The 24287-nt window shown below is 38.3% G+C and overlaps 1 protein-coding gene across 1 annotated transcript in view; it reads right to left on the reverse strand.

Moving 5' to 3' along the window:
• The window catches only part of fstl4 (follistatin-like 4), a 214777-nt gene that overhangs the window by 110977 nt on the left and 79513 nt on the right, over nt 1-24287 (reverse strand). Inside the window, exon 4 of the mRNA XM_026182327.1 lies at nt 15692-15934. Coding sequence (XP_026038112.1) covers nt 15692-15934 — 243 coding nt within the window. The remainder of the gene's footprint in view (nt 1-15691; nt 15935-24287) is intronic.

The following is a 24287-nucleotide window of genomic DNA, read 5'->3' on the forward strand; positions in this document are numbered from 1 at the left end:
TATATATTTTTCTCCAGCATAACACGGGAGCCACTCTTCAAAAGCAATTACTGAAGCTCAAGTATGAAGTGTTTGTTTACCATGAAAGTGACCTGCCACTCAGGATTTCAATTATCAGCCTCTCTGCCTGTGAACCTAAGCTTACACACAGAACAATAACACCCTGCGTTTTTGCACAGATAAGGTAGCAGGCGCCAGGTTCGGCCACAATCCAAATAACTACATCTAACAAGATAACAGGACCATTAAAACATCTGAAGTGTTCCCGTAGAGTCGCTGTTATCGTCTGCCAGGGGAACTGCCATCATTGCATGAGGTAACAACAAACAATGGAAAAAATTAAACAGCATGATGGGAAACAAAATATGGCATAAGGGGAAGCACTGCAAATATTTGTAACTCATACATTCATAACTCATGAACTTAACTCTATATTATGTTCTAGTCAATACATTGCATTTCTGTTTAATCTGTAACAGGACCTCCTTGTTTTGAATTGAATTGAAATGGAACACTAGAGGTGTTCTTCATTAAAACTGAGGATCGCAACTAGCTTGCAGCACTAGAAGTAGGCCCTGTCTTCGAGGAAGGGAAATAATGTTAATTTAGCTATTAATTCCACACATACACGCACACTCTGAAGGGATAAGCAAGTGGAGCTGTGTTAAATCCTAAACAAGGGTCTGCGCAAACAAATTATTTAGCAGTGAACTATGTGGAATAGGAGTTCAGTGATTAGACAGTCATTTGTCACACTAGCGTCACGTGTGGACCACTTGAGCAGACAAATGTTTTATGAAGTGGCCTTTAGCGTGACATGGACCTTCTAATCAGGAGCTCAGACAAATGTTTAAAATGTAGAAAATGACTGCGAGTGAGCGAGTGGTGAAAGGAGGGAAACAAACAAACTGCAGAATTAGTGTCATGAGTAATAAGCAGTCCTCCTCTTCCACCCAGCTGTAAGTAATTCCATTGAAGTGCAGTGACTAATTGATATGAACTGATAGCCATCACTGAGAAGATCTCACATTACCACGCAGTACAATTGAATAATGCAACTGTTTTGCATGATAATGAATGAGGCTCTGACAATTCAATCACCCACAGACTAAATATCTAATGTCATATAAAGAATATGAAAGATCTAGATTCTTCACGGTGAATGAAGAAGCAGCAGAGTCATGTCTGAAGCAGGCCTTCTCAGCAAAAATACATGTTTTTAATCCTCCCCCACTTTTTGTAGTAACACTATTTTATTCAAGAATGTATTCTTTCAGTTTGCATAATTGATTTGATTTGGAAGATAAATTCTCTCTATCCCTTAGACTTTAAATGAAGTGCTGCTGTTGTTGACACTCAGCAAAATAGATAATCAACTGTGAACTGTGCTGACTTGAAATAATAAGAGAAAGCTGTGAGGAAATCTGTGGATTTGGGAGTGCATCGAGAATTTCAGGGGTTGTGTGTTTTATTTATACCAGTGGAATACTCTCTATTTAAATCACAGCACAGGTTTTAGGCATGATGTGTTCCTACTAAACAAAATGGAAAACCTGAGTAGGAGATGAGGTTTGCAGTTTTTTTTCTTCCAAATTAGGTTGCACCTGGACAACATACTGGAAACGCGCAAAGACATTTGAACATAAAGGTCAGTATAATCATTAGTTCTAGGAGCTTGAATTTTATCCTTTTAGGATTTTTATAAAAGCAAAACTATGTATTTATTTATTTGTTTATGTATTTATTCGTTCCAAGTTAAGGTTTAAAAGCTTGCTAAACCAAGAAAGAAACACTGAACTTACAAATAACTACAAAATATACAATATTTATACTCCAATTATGTATTTTTGTTCTTACATTCATTATCTGGTATATAATCTGCTGCGCATCAGGATTCAAGAGCTTGCAGCAAATAGTAGAAGCATCTTGAAGCTCATCAGAGTTTTCTTTCACTCTGCACAGACATTTTTCACAAATGCTGCATCCACAAAGCCACCAGCATTGTGCACAAGTAATATGCAACTGAAATATTCCGGCCCTCGCTGCCAGACCTGCATGTTTTGTCTTTTATCTCAATTAACACACTAAAAAACAAACAAATTTAAAATTTTTGCAACATTCTTGATTGATAAAAGTCAGATTTATAACTTAAAGGGAAACACAATTACCCAGTATATCTGCTGCAAGACATGCTGGGCGATTCACAAAACAAATTATATATCTAAAAGGAATTAAAGAGATGTGAAAGATGATTTAAAATGGGATGCAATCACACACCTTTGGAACTTCAGGTTGGGGGTTCGACGGCTGATCAGAGCTTCTGTATCCAGTAAGGGTCCCTAGGCTAGACCCCCCAGTGCTAACCAAGCCTACATCGGATATGAATTAACAACCTCTTTATCAGCAGAAGGGCTATTCATCATCCCATCAGGTATTGACACAGCAGTGGGACTGTAACCAGATGGAGTATCACCTCAAAAGAATACTATTATTCCCTGCCAGCAGCAGTGACACCTGTAACATAGGCACTAAAACAAAAAGGTCAGCAGCATCCATCCATGCTGCTCCGGTTCTCTGAGGAAATCTTGTGGGATGAGCTTGAAAACAATAACACGGACTGATAACTTTCCCGAGGCAGCTGCTGGGGTTGTTACTCCCTTTGGATCTTAGAATTAGAGCACTCTCCATAGTCAGCGACTTATGGTAGAATGGTGAGTCAATGATGCAAATAGGCCCCGTGGTACTGAGATGCTAATAATGAGCACCAAGGGCACAGTGTCACTCAATAAATCAGGGTAACACAAGCTACTTTTGTTGATCGGATGAAATGACCATGAAAAATGTACGGGTGGAAAGCTTGCTGCTCCCAAAGGAGAACGGCATGCGAGGCCACCTTGCTTTCAAAACAGTATGTTTATTTATTTATTTTTATCACAAATTTGGGTGTCAGCAAAACAGAACAGATGTTTATTCAATGCAGCAAAATCCAAAAAAAGAGGCTTTTGTTAAATATAATCTCTTAGATTGTTTCGGTGGAAGGCTTGCATGTAGATGGATCACTACAAATTAAATGCAGTTGTTTACTATTAAGCGTCACCTATATTACACATTATATTTAAATTAACAACTGGCTCAAACACTGAAAATACCAGTAATATTATATATTACATGTACCAGGTTAAGTCCACTTGAAATATTTGATTTACTTTTATTTCAAACTAAATGAACAAATCAATGAAATCTTAACTATTCAAATATTTTGGGATTACATGCGTTGCAGAACTCTTTTTTTGTTTTTAAAGGAACGATTCTGAGATATAACTTCTTCCTTTTTTAAGGGAGCACATTTTCAGTCTTTGCATTGAGAATAGTACTCAAAGGGCAAGTAGCTTGAGTGTCTTGGTGAAATAGAGGGCTGTGCTAGAAGCTGGGCAGTCATTCAGTTGATCATTCAGTCATCTCGAGAGCTGGCAAATCAGTTGGTGCAGCACACTGAGCTGCGCTAGTTGTCAATCTGGGCTCGTTCTTTGCCCTCTGGTCAAACTGTTCAACTGGCAGGGTGGAAGTATATAATCTGACAACTCGTGTTACAAGGCAGTGGAGGCACTGTTCAGTCATCTCTTTCCAGCAAGATCGCTGTCCAGATGCTTAAAAATCTGTAACAGGACCTCCTGTAAAAACTCTGTTAAAAGCAAGTGCATCCTCCAAAAAAGGATGAAATGTGCACCTGTATTCTTTTAGATTTAGAAAGTAGTAAACAAAAAATAATTCATTAACACTTTTTGTGCATTTGTGTGCATCATTCAAGTAGAAAGAACTGATGTGAACTTGAGAAAACGTAACCGTAAATATGTGATAACCTACATCTGAGCACAGGAGCAAGTAGGAAAATGAGTCACACGCTGCACTAAAAATGCTGATTGTAAGTTGTCATTATTACAGTCCAAATCAGGAAATGATTACAAAGTGCATAAAAAAATTGTGAGACTGGATGAAGTTTTATCTTTGGGATTGCATTGATTATGAAACTGCTGCTCTCATTACATGATACTCTTATTTTTAACATTATAAATTTTCTAGGGTCTCTTTGCCTGAAGTGGTTCTGTAAAAAAACAAAAGCTTGCAATTTTCTTGTGCACAAACGTAAGTAGTCTGGTGATAATTGGCGCACTTTTGTCTGCGCCCTTATTTCCCAGTGGATCACCACAGCGATAGAGCCGCATGTTCGATTTGACACTGAATGCTCTTCCTCATGCAATCCTCACGTTTATCTGGGCTTGGGACCGGCAATCGAAGTACACTTGTGACTCTCTGTGTTTATGTTTGTGTCCTCATGGTTTCAAATTAGAGCTCTTGTGCGTGTAAAGTGAATGTGTTAACCACCAATAATACTGAAATTTATATAAATTCATGTAACAATATATCTTAATCGAGTTAAGAACCATTATAGTTCAGTCCCCAGACAGTTATCTGAGCTAACTTGTCCACAGAAGTGATCAAATACTTTAAGTCTAATCAGATTATCCATCACGTGATAGCATTGCGCCCACCAGATTAATTTTATGGCACGCCGACGACCTTGTCCTATTGTGTGAAGCAGCTACAAATACTTCCATGTGAAAGTAAAGATCTTTGCACTCACTGCAATGGATTAGGAGTGAACCAAGCCACACATCCATTTTACACTCCTAGTTTATGTCTCTGTATGTGTTTGTGTTTGTGTGTGCGAGTGTTTGTGTTTGTCAAGAATGAAGAGTGTATATGATTTTTTTTTTCTTCCCAGGGTCACTTTGCCTCGAGGTGATTCTTGTATTTTTATTTTTTTATTTTCCAGGCTCACACTCTACTTAAGCTCTGAACCAATTTAACACAGACCGGGAACGCAGTTAAAAGCTTGACAGAGTCACTCAAATCCCCATCTGCACTATATTGGGGGCATGACAAGAAAAAAAAAACGAGGGTGAACGATAGAGAAGAGGAAAGTGGTCTATGAGGAAGAGTGGGGAGGGCAGGCTGTTTAAGGGGGAATGAAATAGATCTGCATGGACACAGAAAGAGAGCAGTGTGTGTGTACTATGAATGGCACTATATTGCTAGGAAGAGTTATTTGAATTAAACTGATATTTAATTATCATACAGACATTAAAATGATGTCTAAACTGGAGCAAAAGATATTCATCTCACTTGTTAGTAAATGAAACGAGACTTCATCAAAAACAGATCAGACAAGTTTCAAAGTTTGGGGCTAGAAACACTGGCAGCCATATGTGTTTTCCATTTATACAGCCATTAAACTGATGAAAGGATTGCTGAATTGAAGGGGATGGGCCAAATGAATTCATTTGTCACTTTCTAATTTCTCAGTTGTTCAGAGCCATTTGCCAACAGCTCTTAAAAAGTTGTGTTAGGAACAGTAATAAAAACAGACCATGTCGATGATGAGCTCCAAAAATGATGCAGTGCCACCTGTTAATGCTACAAGATGTAGACAGAATGCCAAAATGGCTTTCCCTGAACAAAACCCACATTAGGGATTTTTTAATTACTTCAACAAGGCAAAATGAGGGAAAAGCTGTGTGCGTGTGTGTGTGTGTGTGTGTGTGTGTGTGTGTTATACATCTATGGTGAGAAGCAGTAAAAAAGAAAAAAAAAAAAGAATTTCAAATTGTGATGCCCATCACAATTTGTTTACTCCCAACTCGGATTTAAATTATCAATATATCCATACTGCATGTGCCAGGCTGAGCAGCACACGTCTGCAGCTAAAGCCAGGCAAGTGATTTAAGAGGTCCATTGTGGTGCTGTGGAGTATAGCGCACCACAGAAAAGGCAAAGTGAGAGGCAATGGCAGTGTTGTGACAAGCATGTCAAAATCTCTTAGGCATGAATAAACATTCTCTTTCATAAGAGATTATTTTGCTTTTTGCTTTTTTTTTTTGGTCATGACAGAAGCGTGTACCGTCATTTTCGTGTGTGTGTGTGTGTGTGTGTGTGTGTGTGTTTCAGAGAGAGAGAGAGTCCACGTAAAAGGATGAGTAGGCATCTACATAAGAGAGGTGAAAAATAAAAAGCCAAAACCAAAAAACAATCCACCAAGCAAACAAACAAACAAACAAAAAAAACCTGAGCATCTACTAAACATTAAAGATGAAGCTTGTAATAAAGCAAAAATAATAAAAAAAATCAATAATGATTAAAACTAATGAAAGAATGTTATAATGTTATAATGAACATTTAGTACTAATTTAGCTGATTTTGCCATTAAAACAAATGCAAAATTAACACAAAATACAGGAACAAAAACAAGACATATATTCATCCAAACGACTGTTTAGGCAAAAATAATTGTAACTTGCAACAGAAAATTATTGGAATATCAGATAAAGAATTTTCTTTGAGTTTGTCATTATGTTTGTTAACTAATGAAACAAAACAATGATAGTTTTGGGTTTAGTTTTTAAATTGGCATATATAATATGAAAAGCCATTATTTACTACAATTATTTACTAGTACTAATACATACCTACACTACAGTATTATTTGGCCTATTGGAGCTAATAGCCATGAAATGAAAATGGTACCATTCATGTTTTTTAGTCTGTTGCTAGACATCGTGAAGACAATATAATATAATATCCCCTATATGTAATATCACTCAAAATTACACTTTTGTGGCTATAAAGCGGATGTTGGAGCTGTGAAATGAAAAAGACAGGATGCAGGATATGATGTCACAGATGCTTAAAAGTTGCTTAACAAAAAAAGATGCTTAACAGGTGGTTGCTTGGCAACCTGTTGATATCCTGATATAGATAAGAACCTTCAGGTGCCTAAGATCTGTGTGCCAAATTTGGTTGCTAAACTCTTGATCATGTCACAGGTGTTGGCGGACAAAGCAACAAAAGCACAGACAGACAGAAATCTCTTGAATTACAGGAAGATACCCAATTAACCACAGCAGGTGTAGCCTGATTCACCATGAAGGTTTTATGGAATATCAGACAGCATTGGTTGAGTGTCGATGGTATTACCCCTACACCAGTACATTGGGGTAAACCAGTGGTCAAAAGACACCTCCTTTGTTCGCAGGGGAGACTGTTGACCAACTAAATGAGGTGAATGAATGCAGCAGTGAAAAGACAAAATGACGAAAAAGTGTTTGCACAAGATGACATAAGGCTGATATAATTTGGCTGATATACATGTAAAAGCAAACCATAACTAAAATAAAGTCCTGCCAAAGCAACCCCTGCTGGTGATAGTTTGTGTTTTTGTGTATGTGAATGGATGTTTTACACATAGCCCAGACTAGCTTTTGTTATGTGACATGGACAATTTTACATCCCTGCTGGAGCAGTTCAGTTAAAGAGTTTGGGTTTCTAAAATGTGCCCTTGTAATGTAGAATTGATCGATGTAGGTTGATAGGGTTCAGTGGAATGAATATAAAATGTATTCAATGAACTGATTAGCTCACACCACCCAAGTAGGTCAGTCATTAATGACAGTACAAACATACTGTTGGAGGAAAAGTGGGACAGTGGTCAGTACTGTTGCCTCCCAGCACAAAGGTTCATTGCTCGAACCTGCTGGTGTTCTGCGTGGAGTGCGCTCTACCTGTGACGATAAGGAAGGCCAGCTCCACACCCACACAGGGACTGAATTGGATAAGCAGTTTAAACAAAGTGTATGGATGTACAAAGAAAAACAAACCTTGGAGAGTTAGTATCAGAATCAGCAATACATAATTTCTAGATTCCAGCCTGCTTTAGTGACATAGCAACAAATTGCTCATAAGTACATTTCATTATGGGATATTACTATACAGCAATTGTTTGGCCATTTTTTAATAAACCAAAGAAAATTATATTAATTTAAATCCAACAAAGAGTTTGCAGAAAGAAAGCAAGACAAAAACAAGATGTCATGAACATCCCGCAATTACACTTTGTTTTTCATCTTTAATGGCATTAAATTTTAACCCTATATAATCTTGATTAATGTATAAAACTAAAGACGCAGCCCTGGAGCTCAAGTTAAGTTGATCCTTCTTGTGAGAATGATCAAACTACTGTGTGTTTGCGTGACTAAGTTGATAGCAGCAGTCACAGGAAGGGGTAGAGGGTTAGCAAGCAATAAGATGGACGGTGGAGGCAGGGTGCTGCCATGGGCTGCAGGGAGAGAGAGGGAGTACAAAGACAAACGGGGGAAGCTTTTGATGGCTAATGCAATAACCACAGCTGCCACTGAATGAGCCAGAATGATGAAGAGTAATCAGAGTGGTTGAGGCAGCTCTAAAAGTTAGAGACACCGCAAACACGGGTAGTTGATAGATGGCTAAAAGGGAGGTTGGAGAGAGGAAAAGACAAAGCAATTCATTATATCAAGAACACTGTAGCTGTCATTTTTTTGTGAAATTTGGCAACAGCTTGTGAATCTCAAGAAGACTGATGATTGCTAAAATATCAATCAATCAGCACCCTTATGAGAATCTTTATTTAAGTGGCTAGTTAAAGCAACTGAAGAACTATTTTCAGTACTGATGTCTTCAAAAGGTGAAATGAGGATGTCTGCCTTTTTTCCCCCTCTGCTTGATAAGTGACTCAAACTAGCAGTTTATTATCACAATGGCTGCAAATTAATTTTTGACCAGTCAGCCAATCAATTAATCATTGCAGCTCTGCAATCAACTTTAACCTGGCTGGTGTCCAGTCTGGAGAGGATGGGGTGGGGGTGGGGGGTGGGGGGTGGGTCAGGGCTCCCCACAAGGAATTTCAAGTGAGGGCTGGCAACTAATGTTATGAACCGCCTGGCTTAGTGGACCCAGTGGAGACTAAGACCCAGTGGAGACTCAACACTAATTTCAGTCTGAAAGCTACCACATTGCTCGTCTGATCTAAGAGTCAGCGGGATCACAACTTAGAATCACCAGAATGACACTTGTCCATAATAGAGTGGTCAAACCAGGTACATTAAAGACCTCCCTGTGGAGTGGCATACACAACCTGGTGAAAACAGATGTCTCTTTGGACTGCCTTTTCTAGAAGCTTCCTACTCATCAGGAAGATGAAAGCGATGAATCAAGTGTGTTAGTTCTTTTTCGGATCGTTTCAGAGGGAAAGGGCCATAATCAAAGGCAAGGTCAGAAAAGAGCCGACTCTCTGTCCAGCACTCATCACAGGAGAAGAAAGAGAAAACATGTTGTGCTTCTGGTGCCTGTTTCAGAAATTCAGGGATTTCTAAAGCTAATGAGATTTTAAAAATCTTTAAATGTAATTGAATTTATACATCATGCACTTAATAAAAGAATTAAGTGAATGCCAAGTGTAATTTTATTTTAATAATCACTTCCAGATTTCAACATTTCTGTCTCAAAGTAATCTCCTTTTTCCAAATTAGCCAAAAATAAATAAACAGATATCTAAAACACAGGGAAAACTAAGGTGAGCTGTCTCTGATGCACTACTATATGTAGTTCATTCTGAAAATAAAATCAGCGAAAGAGTGGCACTGCCACTCTATTAAAAGGTGTTATCATTTTTATTAGATCAATCACTTGACAAGAGTGTAATTTATCACATGGTTATAAAAAGAAAAAGTTAAAAAAAAAAGTAAAAAAAAACAGATGACAGACTGAAAACCTGTTTTATGACTTCTGGTACTTTTAGTAATTTGAATCTAAATAGGTTATTAAGTTTGAGTGCTTCAGGTACATCAATCTTTTTAATTGACAGTTTGCCCTTTCTAAAGCCATTTGGCGTCAAGCAAGTTTTGACTTTGAAGCCGATTATCTATTTGCCGTACTTGAGCAGACAAACTGACTTTCCCTTGTGTACGTTAGACATTTGTGGTTTCCGTGGTAATTTTATAGCGGGGTCTTTGTGAAATGGATAGCTGAAGTGAGCTCAGACTAATCTTAGAAGTGCTGCAGTGAAAACAGAATTAAAGTTATCATAAAAAAGGTGAAAGAATGAAAATCTCTTTATAGGGTTTTGGTTTAAACATTGTTGTGTCCCTTTTACTGGTATGTAACAGTTATCAATTCACTTCAGAGTGTGGCATTTTATAATCCCATTGTTATTCTAATGTTATTATACAAATACACATTTTTTTTAGCCAATATGTATTAAATCATCAGCTGAGAAGAAAGAAAGAAGTGGGGAGAACAAAAAACCCCATCCAGACATTTATTATGCTTTTTTTTCCTGCCCTGAAATCACCTTTGCCGTCTGTCAAAAAAGTCAAATCCTTTACCACACACTTTTGAGTATCAAGCCAGAAGCAAGCTGCAGCCTCCTTCAAGCTGCATCAAAGAGAATATCTGGGTACCCTCAGATAGCCGAGTGGTAAACTCCTTCACCTGTGCAACTCTGTTTGCCACAACAGGTATACAGTAGTTTGAGCCATTAAACATTCTCCCTTGATTTTCCCCACTGCCCGAGGAAAAAATAAGATAAAAATTTAATTAAAAACATAAAACCAAAGGAGAGTTGAGAGTTGACCTCTCTCCTTGAAAAAAGTCAACTTTTTCTCTGAAGCTCATAGAAACTTCTGATGTTACAAGATACAATTGTACCCCCAAACATAAAACAACAAAACTTTTTAAAGAGTACAAAGGTAAAATCTCATTAAAGTCATGACAAATTTCAGGTAAGTGACTGAAACAGGCAACTGCAGATGAACTGGGAAACTCTAGTAAAAGTCTCATAAATAAAATGAAAAAAAAAAATCTGTTTAATTATTTGGTTTCTTTTGTGTGTGTGTGTGTGTGTGTCAGTGTGTGTTTGCGTGTGTTTTTCTCCACTTTAGCTTAAAGTAACATGTGTAATTGTAGCAGCGGATGCCATTGGTTATGCATGCAGACCTATTAAAAGCTTAATGCATAAACAAAATGAGCTCTGTAAGTGGAAGGCAGTAAGGAAAGGTCAGAGTTATTTTTTCCCTTTCCAAAGTGAAGAGCTTTGGACCAGCTCTGCGGAGAAAATCACAGTCATGCAAATATGACGAGACGAAAGCTGGCATAACTACTTGCTATATTTGACACTGTGACTTTGACCCTAGCCCTGGGCTGAAAGAAATAGGCTTTCACAGCTGAGCTTTTAGGTTTATCATATTTGAAAGCAAATTCACCCCCCCCCCCCCCCTACCCCCACCCTATTCTGTGAAAAAAAAAAAAGTCAGTGGCTTAAAACGTTGCTCTGGGGTCCCCAGAGATCCATTTGTGTCTTACTCACTCTCTGAGTGGGGGGGGGGCGTATGAGCACATTTGCAGCTTCATCTTTTTTTTTTCTCTATTCATTTTTATTTGAAAGACACATATTACTATTATCGTACTTCTGTATAATATTGTTGTCTTATCCTATTGTCATTAACCGTTGAGGACTGGGGTAGTTGCCGAGTCAAATCCTGACAGAAATGGAGGAAAATGGTCAATTGTGTCTCATTCTGCAGCTGGAGATGCGACGCAGAGCTTCAAACCAGAACAGGATGTGTTGCTGTTTTCAAGCGTTATTGATCAACGCCAGGGATGCTTCTTTCCAGTGCTCTGTACAAATAGTGATTATGAATAATGGCTGTAGCACACCACTGAGAGACGTGCCTTCTAATGTTTTCTTTGTATGTCATGTGCAATATTGACTTCACATGTACAGACACACACATGATTCCCATAACATCTGACCGATTTCCACAATTTTCCATCTCCTGCTGGGTTGCATTCAGACATCAAGTTTAAGCTTAATGTGCCAACTGAACGCCCCTAATGTGGATTAGCTATGCATGGTAATGTCTGGAAGGAATCCTTGCCTCCCTAATGTGATATTCCTGAAAGTGCTGCCATGTTTGTGTGAGTTATTGTGCGTCTGTGTTTCTGTGCTGCGTTGACATGAAATCATGCGCTCAAAAATAACTATAGCTTTGCTTTCTATTTTAACATTAGTGCCCCGAGGGAGTATAAAACATGCTTAATACTAGTCTGACCTGGAAAACTGGGAAAAAAGAGGCTATGCCACCAGGTTTGCAGCCCCGTTACCTTTAAATCGAAGTAATAATAAAGTGAGTGGGCTGCCTTTGGATAATAATACAGACTGTTCATGCTGAGAGTGCGATTTTGCTAATGAGAGATAGTCAAGAGTGAAGATTTAAACGATTTACAATAGGGAACCAGTGATCCCAGGTAACCTTGTGGTGATTTGTGAGTGCATGGATATGTAGTGAGGAGAAAGAAGGAACAGACTGAGTCAGTGCATGTGCACATAATGCATAAACGTCTATGGAAAAATGTTTGGATGGCCATTTTCATAATCTAATTGAATGCATATAAAATTTAGAATTATGAAAGGATTTGCTGCAAAATAAACCTGTTAATGATATGTTTGCACTGCTCAACACTGGTTTCCTTCTGACTCAAAACTCAGTTAAAGTTCCACAATTAGATTGATCATCAAATTAGTTTTTAGGGTGCAATTATAAATGATTTAGAGGCCAGTCTTTGTGATTAGGGCCAACTGCCTAATAAGTAAGCTGACTTGTAGTGAAAGGAGCATGATTAACCAAGTCGACCAGACAGAAGAGATGAATAAGCACCTGATGAAAATGCCTACTGTCCTTGTCCCAGTGTAAGTGCATCGCTATTGTTTCCCAGAAAAACTCGACCCCGAGCCACAGCCTTCAGCGCCAAACTACAGATGATTTCGTCCTTTCATCTCAACTGAATCGGTGGCTGACAGAAACCGGCACAATTTTCACAGTGATTGATGTTTGTGACTGGAACTTGACAGCTGGCAACATGCTACAAAACAGTTGCTTTGCTTGTCAATGCGACGATTTTTGTTTAAATGTTTCAACATCAAACCAAAGTTAAAACCTAAGCGTAGCCTTCAGACTGTTCATATGTACCCCTCACGGGTATTAGAATATCATTTGAGGGCAATTTTCACTTGCAAAAGGGATCAAACATGTGCCATACACAGTGATGTAGTGAGACATCAAAGATACAGAGGCTGTGAAACAGTGTTTTTGTTGTTGTGTAAGCAGTGGAAAACAATGGAAATTACACAAAAAAGCCAGGTGAAAAGAAAAAAATAATATGCCCATGTAATAATTTCACTTGATTTCACTTAATCTCAACAGACTTTAAAAGCCAACAGCAGTGGAGCTAAAATCATCATAATTGCTTGCTTCTTCCAATTTAAGTGTGAAGGGACAAGAAAGCAAAGTACGACAAATGTTCAGTTGTTGGCAGCAATAATGAACACAAGCATCTTTAAGGGTTAATTCAGCTTTTAAAGTGGGGTCGTCCAAAGTACTTATTCCTTATCGGCGTATTACCTTCAATAAATGGCAGCTGAAGTGCCGACCGTCATTTAATGAATTGCCGTGAAAGCTAAGCAATGCACTGGTGAGGATGGGGTCAGCAGGAAAATGTATTATTCATACATGTATATCTCTCTCTCTATATATATATCTAAAACAGAGGCTTTCAGTTATAAATGTATATTCCAGTCCAAGTCTCTGAGTCTGTATTATTGTGAGACTTTGTTGATGATGATAACGTAGACCAGAGTTTTCACACTGGAAGTGTTGTGGCAACCAGAGACCACAGAAAGGACTTTGAGCAAAATAACCACTGAATATGGGGAAGTGGGTGTGCCTGGAGAGAGTTAATTAAAATAGAAAAAAAACCCAACAACTTATATTCTCTATTCATTGCGTAAGGTGTAATATTTAATTTTGATGTTTATGGCAGCTAATGAAAATCAGAAATCTAGTATCTCTCATCATTAGGGTATTTCCTAAAATTAATCAAAAGAGGCTCTGGTCAGGTAACTTGGTAGCAGTTTCAGCACTGTGAGCAGGCCTTAAGTCATCCTGGAAAAGGGAAATCTGCAGCAGATGGAAGCATGAAGTAGTCTAAAATATCCTGGTAGATTTCCGCGTTGACTTTGGACTTGATAAAACACAGCGGACCAACACTAGCTGATGACATGGCAAACCAAATCACCACAGACTGTGGGAAATTCAGCCTGGACTTCGATTCTGTGCCTCTGCTGACTCTAGGACCTAGAAAGACAGAATTTACTTTCATGTGATAAGAGGACTTTGGACCATTGATCAAAAGTTCTTTTCCTCCCTTTTCCTCCTTCTCTATGGATTAGTGTCGTAATATTAGGGACAGTTGAGGCCACTTTCCTGATGATGTTAGTGCACCTCGGTCCAGTCCTTGTGAAGCGCCACATGTTCTTAATTTGAATCTTCTTGGAAAGCCATCTCTGCTGCTTGGGCACCTTTTCCTATCACAATTTATCCTTGCTCTCAACTTTCATTTAATATGCTTCGATCCAGCGCTCTGCAAAGAGCCAGCCTTTTCAGCAGTGACCTTCTGTGGCTTGTGGAGGGTATCGTCATCTGGACCCAAATCAGTTGTCATTGTTGTTGCGTGTACTGAACAAGTCGACAATACCATGGTATTTAACCCTATAGATTACATTTAACTCATTTACTGAAACTGAAAATAAAATATTCTAATAATTTGAGATACCAGATTTTTGTTTTTGATGTGTTCTAATAATGATCTTTAAAACTAAAATAAAATAAAAAAAAACGACAACATATTTCACTTAATGTGCAATGAACTTGAAATAAAAAAAAGTTTTTCACAATATTTTCATATGCAATAATACATAGTAACCTGTTAATTTAAACTATTTTTTTTCTTTTATCTATGCACTGCTAAAATCCTGACATAAGTTAAAAACAGCAGGTGGGCATTTCGGCTATATTGACATGAGAAATGATCACTCAGTGTGAAGAGAGAGATGCCTGATCAGCTGCACTTCCTTTAACTGAGTGAGCGCAGGCTGAGAGAGTTGTAGGAAGTAGCAGCACAGCTGGATTGAAAGCTTCAGAGAGTTACCAAAGCTAAAAAACTAGCTTTGTGCTGAGGCGAGTTGGAAACAAAGATGTGCGGTTCTTTGAGCTGAAACCTGGAAGGCACAGCGCTGCGACATGGGAGGCTCATTAACTTGTTCACACATTCTATAACATGGGACTGTTAAGTTTCCAAACTCACACGCATCACACATCTTCAATTAATATGAAAACTATGAATGACTTTATATAGAAATGTTTTTGTAACTACTTAATCAAAGTGTATTTAACACAAGGTGTTACAGAGTATCACATAACATTTTGACTCATTAAACACCCACATTAATTTTTATATCAAATACACTTTTTGTGACCTTCTTATTTGTTACTTTGGATAAGGCAAATTATTGCAAAAAACAAAGAACCCACTGTTCCAAAGGTACACACAAAACCTAATACTTTAAGACTTTTTAAGCAACAACAGATGGTGAAATATGTGAAAAAGACTGACGTAAAATTGAAATATCCCTGAAAAACAAATACATGCAGCAAGCTGTTAGTTTGTTTGTTATCAAACTTTGGGGGGAAAATAATTTTGACAAACAGCTGCAGTATCACAGCATGGGCACACATATGTCCTCTATATCTTCTTCATCCTAAATGCCTTTGTAATTTATTTTGATTAATTATAATAGAATATCCAAGTTAAATAGACTTTTTTTTTTTATAAATATAACTTCAAATATATAACTTCAGTCATTTTTTTAACAGTGTGTGGCAGCCCTCTGCAGTGTCAGTGTAGCAGTGTAGCACTAAATCTGTACCTTTAAAGAAACAGTCCTTGCTGTGTACCACGTAGATCCGTCTTCTTTCCAGGCAGGCAGTGCGGTAAACCTCACAGTGGTTCTCATAGAATCTGCCGTCTGAGCCGCACACCGGCACAAAGGAGGGCCGGCATTTTTCCTGGCAAACGCACTCTGCGCGGCCAGTTTCTGCCATTAGCACACATTGTCGACCCCGTCCACAGTAGGTCCTCCGACAGGGGTCTCCATCCGGATCAGATAGGGCTGGAAGAGCAAGAGAGAAAAGGGCTTTTATATCAAGAAAGAAAGCCAGAGTGTATGCCTTCATAAAATCGTATGAGAGGGGGAAACTTAGGCAATTTTTACTTGCGTATATAAATCGGAAAGAGTTACAAGGGCAGAGATAGAGATCAGCTGAATTTACAAAAAGCAAAAATGAAATAGATTTGTCTCTCCAGCACAGACAGACAAAGACATGAGTATTGCTTTCTCATAGATTTTTGCTGCTTAAAAATAACATGGCCAAAATTCAAGGACAGTTCTCATGTAGTGTGAGATTCTGAGGAACTTAGATAATCAAATATGTTTTCAAATAAATGAATCAAAACAAAATAAAAAAAAAAAGACATTAATTCTCATTTAAAAAAAAAATATTACATATGTGGTGCAGAATAAAACTAATCAAATATGTATTAAGGAAAACACATTTGCATGGATCATACAGTAGGCACCAAAATTAGAAAAACCGTAAACCAATGACAAACACCTCCAAACGTGATGGCAATTATCACACGGTGCTAACGAGGATAAACCTTTTTTTAAACCCAGTCTAACTCTCTACAGCTCAAACTGCAGGCTGCCCTTATTAACACCTCTCAGTAATCATTTGCACATACACGAGCACATGTGCATACAAACATACCAAGGTGTGTTTGAGCATATAAGGGCACTGAAAATGTAAGTAGAGTTTCCACATTCTGCCTTAGCTATTTTGTTGCCTATTAACACAAATGCACTCACTACTCACCCTCTTCATTATAACAACTCCTTGTGTCATCTCCTGACCTACACACATGTGCAGGGACAAATGCACACAGCCATCACCACTGTAACCACTCACTGCCTAGGGCACCTTGCTTCTTCTTCTTCTCACTGATTTAATCTATCTGCACTTAAAGGAAGTCAAAAAGCTGCTGATTCAGCCAGATGCTCCACCTTGGATTGATGTTTCCTGACTCTGTGAGCCTGACCTCTGGCCCATGCTCCGTGGGGTTATTACAGTGAAAACGAGATTCTCTAAAAGGTACAAGCAAGGAATTTGCTGCCTCACAACCTCATCTGGCAAATGCCAGGGGAATATATTAAACATAAAAATGCCAGATCCCTCCTAGAGTTTACATGTTTTTTCATGCGGTCGTGAGAGCGCCCAATTAATTATAGGCAAACATGAAACTCTCCTACGCAAGCACCCACAGTGTTGAATTCATTGGCAGAGGCTTAACTTTAGGGTTTATCTGCAAGATGATAAAAATTCATTCTGTAGTTTTATTTGAAAATAAAAGCATTTTACAACAAAAATGAGTAAAACATTTGATATAGATGAGACTTGATTTTTTGAGTAATTAAGTAAATAAATAAAATTTATTTATAAACCACTTTTTAAAACAAGAAGCTATTAAAAAGTGTTTCACATGGGAATATAAAAATGTATCAAATAAAACAACATATTACACATGAATATTACCCAAATGCCTGTCTAAACAGATGTGTTTTAAGCCATGTTTTAAAATAAGCCACAGAGTCAATGGTGTGTAGCGGGGGAAGTAAACTGTTCCACCGTATTGGAGCTAGGGTTTGAAAAGCGTGATCCCCTTTCATTTTCAAATGGGTCCGTGGAATAGTCAGAAGACCACTATCAGTGGATCTAAGGATTCGGTTTGGAGAGTAGGGCTGAAGAAGCTCAGTGATATAGGTGGGGGCCTCTCCTCGTAAAGACATAAATGTAAAAGTGAGGATTTTAAACTGATATCTGTACCCAACCGGAAGCCACTGCAAGGATTTTAACATGGGAGTGATATGGGAGAATTTATTACTTGGACCGCTTGAAAGCAATTTAAGGAAGCCTTAGACAGACAGGAAAAGAGTGTGTTACAATAACTAGGAGGAGATGAAGGCATGGACAAGCATCTCCATTTCACCTTTGGTGACAATAGTCCTAAGTTTAGCAATATTTCTTAAATGAAAAAAGCAGGAGCGGGTCAGAGACTTGATATGAGCATCAAAAGACAGAGATTGATCAAAAATTATTCCAAGATTCTGAGCAGTAGCTTTTGTCGAGGCTGAGAAAGGACCAATTGACAAATTTGGGGCTTGATACTCTCTGGAGCAAGAATTAAACACTCAGCCTTGTCTGCATTCAGCTGCAAAAAATTGTTCAATTTCCTTAAGACAGTCCATTAGAGTGGATAATTTGTCGAATTCCCAAGGTTTAAAGGAGATGTACATCTGCATACAGATGTTAGGAAATAATTATGAAACCGCTAATGATACGGCCTAAAGGAAGGATATATAATGAAAATAACAAGGGGCTTAAAACCAATCCTTGTGGGACTCCGCATGAAAATTTTTACTACATCTGACCAGACGTTTCCCACTGAAACTAAAAGTGTTCTATCAACCAGAAATTAGGTGAACCACTTTAGGACAGATCCAAATATCCCTACCATATGAGTTGAGTTATTATTTTATATGGAGACCGCTTCATTCACCATTAGAACAATTTGGAAAACCACAGAGGGAAACTACATGGCAGAATTAGCCTCTAAGAACATTATAGGACTTCCAGTGTAGGCAGGAGACATTCAAGCCAAAACTTGTTCTGACAGCTAGTCAGTGCCTGTGAATGCAGATGAATCTGAAATTCCATTTTGTCTACTGGTACTAACAGATTTTGCATATCCAAAAGCACAGTTTATGGAGATCAGCATAAGATAAGAACTTCTGAACCATCCTTTTGGTTTCTGTTAAAATATAAAAATGTCAAGAAGTGGTAGGAGATTAGGAGTCCCGCAGCCATTACAGGCCTACGGCGGGCGTTTTTATCAGTTAAATCACTGTTCTAAGCACTCACAAAAATGAAGTTTTGGCGTTAAAGCAAAGCTTTAAAAGCCCTAATTGATCCTGCTGTTTCTCCTATTAAAATTGCAAGCATTTTGTGCCTCTTGTTTACCTTTGAAGTCAACAAGCTCTCTTATTTGCCATGGAAACCAGGGCAAACAATAAACGACATGTGTTCATGCAGTTTTGAGGTTGAGTCAGGGATGCTGAGAAGGGGTCAACTTTATTATCCCTCTCTTGAATAAGGCTAAAAACCATACTGGCTTAACTTAAAAGAACCCAGTCCACGCTCTTATATTCAAACTGCTGAAAAGAGAAATTGAATTTGCCTCCAGTATAATCATATCTCAACTCTCAGCATATTCAATAATAGAGGTAATACGCTGTTGTCGGAGGACAAAAGTCCCTTAATTGCATTAAGGAGATTTGGGGGCCAATGCACAGAGGAACACAAGCTCACACACACACACAAACACATACATTAACACACCGGCACCCTCCTACTCACTTTTAGGTGTTAGTATGTAAACAAACATACACTCTATAGTCACTGTCTAATATCCAGCTTCTGTGCTTGCAAACACTGGAACATGGTCAAATACGAACACACACAAATGCTGCTGAAATTACTAAACCTTATGTGATCAAAAATAATGATTAACAGAACAAATAAATCACAGTAACTACTGTGATAGTAGCAGTTTAGGATTTTGAAATGTGTGACCACCTTTTTCTGTCCATTTGACATATTCTTGTCTAAACCTGGAATCAATTAATAGAAAATAACTGGTGGAGTAATCAGTAATAAGCATATTCGATATTGGCAGTTAAGCACAGCCCACAGGTAGGTGCAGCCTGACCTGACATTACTTTGACTACTTCTTTATCATAATTAAGTATTGGGAATCAAACTAAGTCGCGGCTTGGGGGCGTGCCAGGTAACTACCCCGATGGGAGTGTGAGGGGGATGGAGAGAGTGAAGAGAGACTCAATATCCAGTTTACTAATTGTTCTGCGTGTCTCGGCAAAGCATCTGTGGGAAATGCAAAATATCCCAGCTCCCCTGCGACCTTGCTGTTCATGTCAAGGTCGGGGACGATTACAAGATCGTTTGTATTCTCCAAGCATGAGAGATTAAATGCTTAGCAACAAACATCCAGTGGCTGTTATCCACTGGCGCTGGTTCTTCCTTCTTCATCTTCCCCTAGCTCTCTCCCCTTCCGTCCTCTTTCTTCTTTTCCCATTTTGTTCAGAGAACAGAGTACATGAACAGCTGCCGTTCAAACAACAGAAACAATAGTGCCCAAAAGTTACATTTACAATACGCAAGCTGTCTGACATTTAGCTAATTCGTAGCACTCGCATTCATCCTCACCATAAGTTCTTTTGTCTCACTCTCTTTTGGACCACGCTGGTTGCAATTGTGGCTTGCTTAAGAGGCTAAAAATGTCATTTGATAATCCTTCCTGTTTAAGCCGCTGGCACAGTACATATAAATGGCTCTTACAAGACGAAGCTTTTTTATGGTGCCAAGACAATACCATGCTGACCATACTGCTTCAAGCCTTTCTATCCTGTCACTGCAGTTTTTTGTTGATTATTCTTCATCCTCCTTTCCCTCCCCCCCTCTATTTCACTGCATGTGTATGTGTCTCTGTCTTTGTTTCCTCACTTTCTCTTTGTCAATATCTTTCTAAACTGGGCCTCAGAGAAACTGAAACCAGACATTGTCCACTATAATTACAGATTTCCTGTGCATGTTTTACGAGAAGCACTGCTGATAATTACATAGGAACATAAGCGACTGGGATGCGGTGGTAAGACTATTTTGGCTTATCTCCCTGACATTTTATGATAATCCAACATAAGTTTCCTCCTTTATTCCCCTTTTATGCAAGCCTAAGTGGATGAGAGCATAACTGGAAGCACAGCATGACTGACTGCCTTTTCATTTGTCGGGAAAAGCTACAATCTTGTCAGTCTCAGCCCTTACTGAATCATTTTGAAAAAGCTATTGGTAATTTGAATCCACAGTGAGGTATATAATGTGTGTGCAGAGCGCACTAGCATAAAGAACACAGCGAGTGCGCACACACACACACACACACACACACACACACACACACACACACACACACACACACACACACACACACACACACACACAGAAAGAGAAAGTCAGAATATGTCACTTCACTCTGGAAGCAAAGTACTTCTGTCTAAGCCCTCGCTCTATTTAGCAACTAAAATATGCCTCAATTTATTTATACCTGAGGCTAGACTCTCAAGCTCTTTAAATTCCTTTAACATTTAAAGGCAATCACAATAAACTTTATTTTGTATTTAATCCAGCTCCACAGAGGCTAGTTTGTTGTTTTTTGATACTTTCTCCTTGGAGAGACAGAGGGACACTGTAAGAGCTTCTTAGTAATTAGACTAGAAGAATATTTGCCCTGCTGATGTGGGACTCACTGCCTGCAGCACTACAATGTCATAAACCACCTTGATCCATGGAAATATGCTGCAGTCACAAACCCATACAGACACAAAGAGTTTTCTCTTTTTTCCCTGCCAGCAGACAGCTTCCGTTTTGTGATCGAGCCACTAAAGTGCCGCCGTCTTTTTAATTCAAGTGTTACATGAGTGTAGCATACATGTGCATGTAAAGGGCATGTGGATGGAGCACTTGTTTATTTGAGTTGTGCCGTCCAGGAAATGTACAGTCACATCTGCTGATCCTACAGATCAATCTGTTTGCTCTGAAGCAGCTGTAGATAATTAAATATTGAGACGCGCCGTCAAACACTGTCTCCCCTGTTCTGCACAGTTGGACAAAGCTATTCTGACATGCACACCAAGCTGGAATATCAATGGACAGCAGCGGCCCTCGGTGTTAGGTGAGATACTCACAGATAAGCACAAACCTGTCAGTTTAACTGCACTGTACCAAAAATGATGTTTCTTGTTTTAGTACAGAAAGTAGAATGCAAACAAGCAGAGGGAAATTTTGTTTAGATTACATGGATATTCAAGGCGCATCTTTTGTTGCCTTCCTCCCCCATTAAGCTCTAAATTTGTCCTTTGGCCTAGGGGTAATACTACACTTGACAAGAGGACTGATTCATCCAGCTTCCACATCAGACTCCATAAAATTCTACAAGATCACAAATCTTATGGTAAAACAGAAATGAAATAAAAAAAAAAAATAGACTGTCAAAAGGTTAAAAACAACCTATTTTTAAGATATGAAGTGTTTCCTGCGATTGGGTGTTGTCTTTACTGTCCCACCTTCAGTATTGATAATTTTAAATATTAGACACAGCACATGAAAAACCAACCACAGACACAGACTGAGAATCTCAGGTGAAGCATCTCCCAGAACTGTGTCTGAAAAGTGTAGTTTTTGAACAGGTTCTTGCGCATTAACTGAAAATTAATTTCGCCTCCACTCTGCACAGCCACACAAGCCTGGGGTTGAGATCTGGTCGATCAGCCAGGGAAATTTGTCCCCTTAGATATGTTAGCGACTCGTCCGTCTTTAGCCTGTGGCAGCAATACAGTGTAGATGAGGTTGATCGACAGTTTCATTTAAACCTTGTGGTGTTTTTATCAGAACAAAAACTGTTTCATATCAAAAGGAGACATCAACAAACAATGAGGTCAAGAAAAAAAAAATATAAATAAATACACTGAAAATCAAATAAATAAACAGAATAACAAGGACAAATGTCTAAAAAGAATAATTAATCTAAATGACCACTGTCTGCTTTAAGTAATCCATATTGTATTATTATGACTTATTTATTTATAATAAGCATAAAGTCATCCAGGAACAAAACTGTTCATGACACCAAATGTCAGCAACAGCACTTTGATGCCTCAATATTCAGGCTGGATTTAAATATTGCCCCCAAAACTCAGCAGCAAGAGAGCATCCAAAATTAGACTAAGCCCCATTTTCCCAAACATGTTTTGAGGAAACAGCCTTTAATAGCACAGAAATTGGCAGACTTGCTCTCAGGTAATGATATAACATGTTAATCATCTCTTCAGACAATCAGGACTAAATCTCGATAAAACTCTAACAAATGCTGACATTAAACAGTAACAACTATGTAAATTCAAAGACAGATTATTACCAATAATTATTGCTGTAGTTTGTAAACAATATGGCAGATATTTTTTATCTAACTGCAAATGTCTAAATCTTGAGACATATTTTTAGATAAAAGCTTTTTTTTTTGGTTTGTTTTACTACAAGAATGACATTACATGGTTGCAACAAGCGACTGACTTCAGTATTGATTAATCTTTTGACATTTTATTTCATATTGTCTCGTTTCATATAACTAAAAGTTCAAATAACCCAGTTTCAATTCACATGCGACAAGCTAATTAAAGGATCAAGCCTTCCTGTCTAGGCTGAATATCAGCTTTTGCTTCTCTATCTTTCTCACAGAGAAGAAGAATAGACAAAGGACAAATTTGCCCTAGTGATGGGAATCGTTTAAATCTATGTTGTTATTAATGTTGTAATTCCATTTCACGTTAGGCAAACATGGATCATTTTCATGGTAATCCTTCTAATAGCTGTTGAGATAATTCAGAAAGGACCAAAGACTGACACAGACTGAAAAACCCTCGTGTCTGAGACTGACAATGAAACAACTGCAGTAAAAACCTCTAATCGAAGTAACTTTCGATAATAATTACAGTTAATTTACACTCACTGTCAAAGCCATTGTTCTCTATTAAATGGTACAAATCTTCCATTACCTCCATGACCTCTTTCTAAATGGCAGGTTAGTCATTACCTTGGCGATCTCCACATTTGAAAGAGAGGTATGGCACTTGAACTTAAATGTTACACAGCAACAAAATGAGGCTTAAATGCATGTAGCCACCTCCCAAACGCAAAGACAGCATCACCATATGAACACAAAGAAAACTAGAGGCTACAATTATGACTAATGTGCCAGTTAAACAATATCATGTGGTTGCTATTTGAGTGCTAAAACTATAAATCTAAATCTATGAAGCTAGAAGTGGACGTTCATTAAAAGGCTTCTTTAAAGACCGGTTCCAACAAACGTAAGCATAAAGACCTTTTCCAACAAACTTTTAAGAGGAGTTAACAACCCTCAGCATAAATCAAATCTGCTATCCATGATGCAGCGCACAGCAGCCTGCTTTAAACTGCAGTTACATAAAAGTAGAGGCTAAGAGTTATAGGCTTTTCCGTGTTCATAAACTTGTGTCAGGAAACTTTGATAGCATATTTTTTTACAAGGTCATCCAAGATGTCTGTGAAGGTTCTCAGTCATCCACGTCATCGTAGTCTAAAACTCTCAAAAGACTCTCCACCTTTTGACCTTAGAACTGAAGAAGCTTCTTGGATGAGAGGTGAAACATCTTCAAGCAACTCTTTCCAAGCTCCTTAGACAAGGTCATCCAAGATTAAAAAATGAACCCTGAATACATCTGTGGCATCCCAAAACAC

This window comes from Astatotilapia calliptera, chromosome 10 (assembly GCF_900246225.1).
Source record: "Astatotilapia calliptera chromosome 10, fAstCal1.2, whole genome shotgun sequence".
Lineage (NCBI taxonomy): Eukaryota > Metazoa > Chordata > Actinopteri > Cichliformes > Cichlidae > Astatotilapia > Astatotilapia calliptera.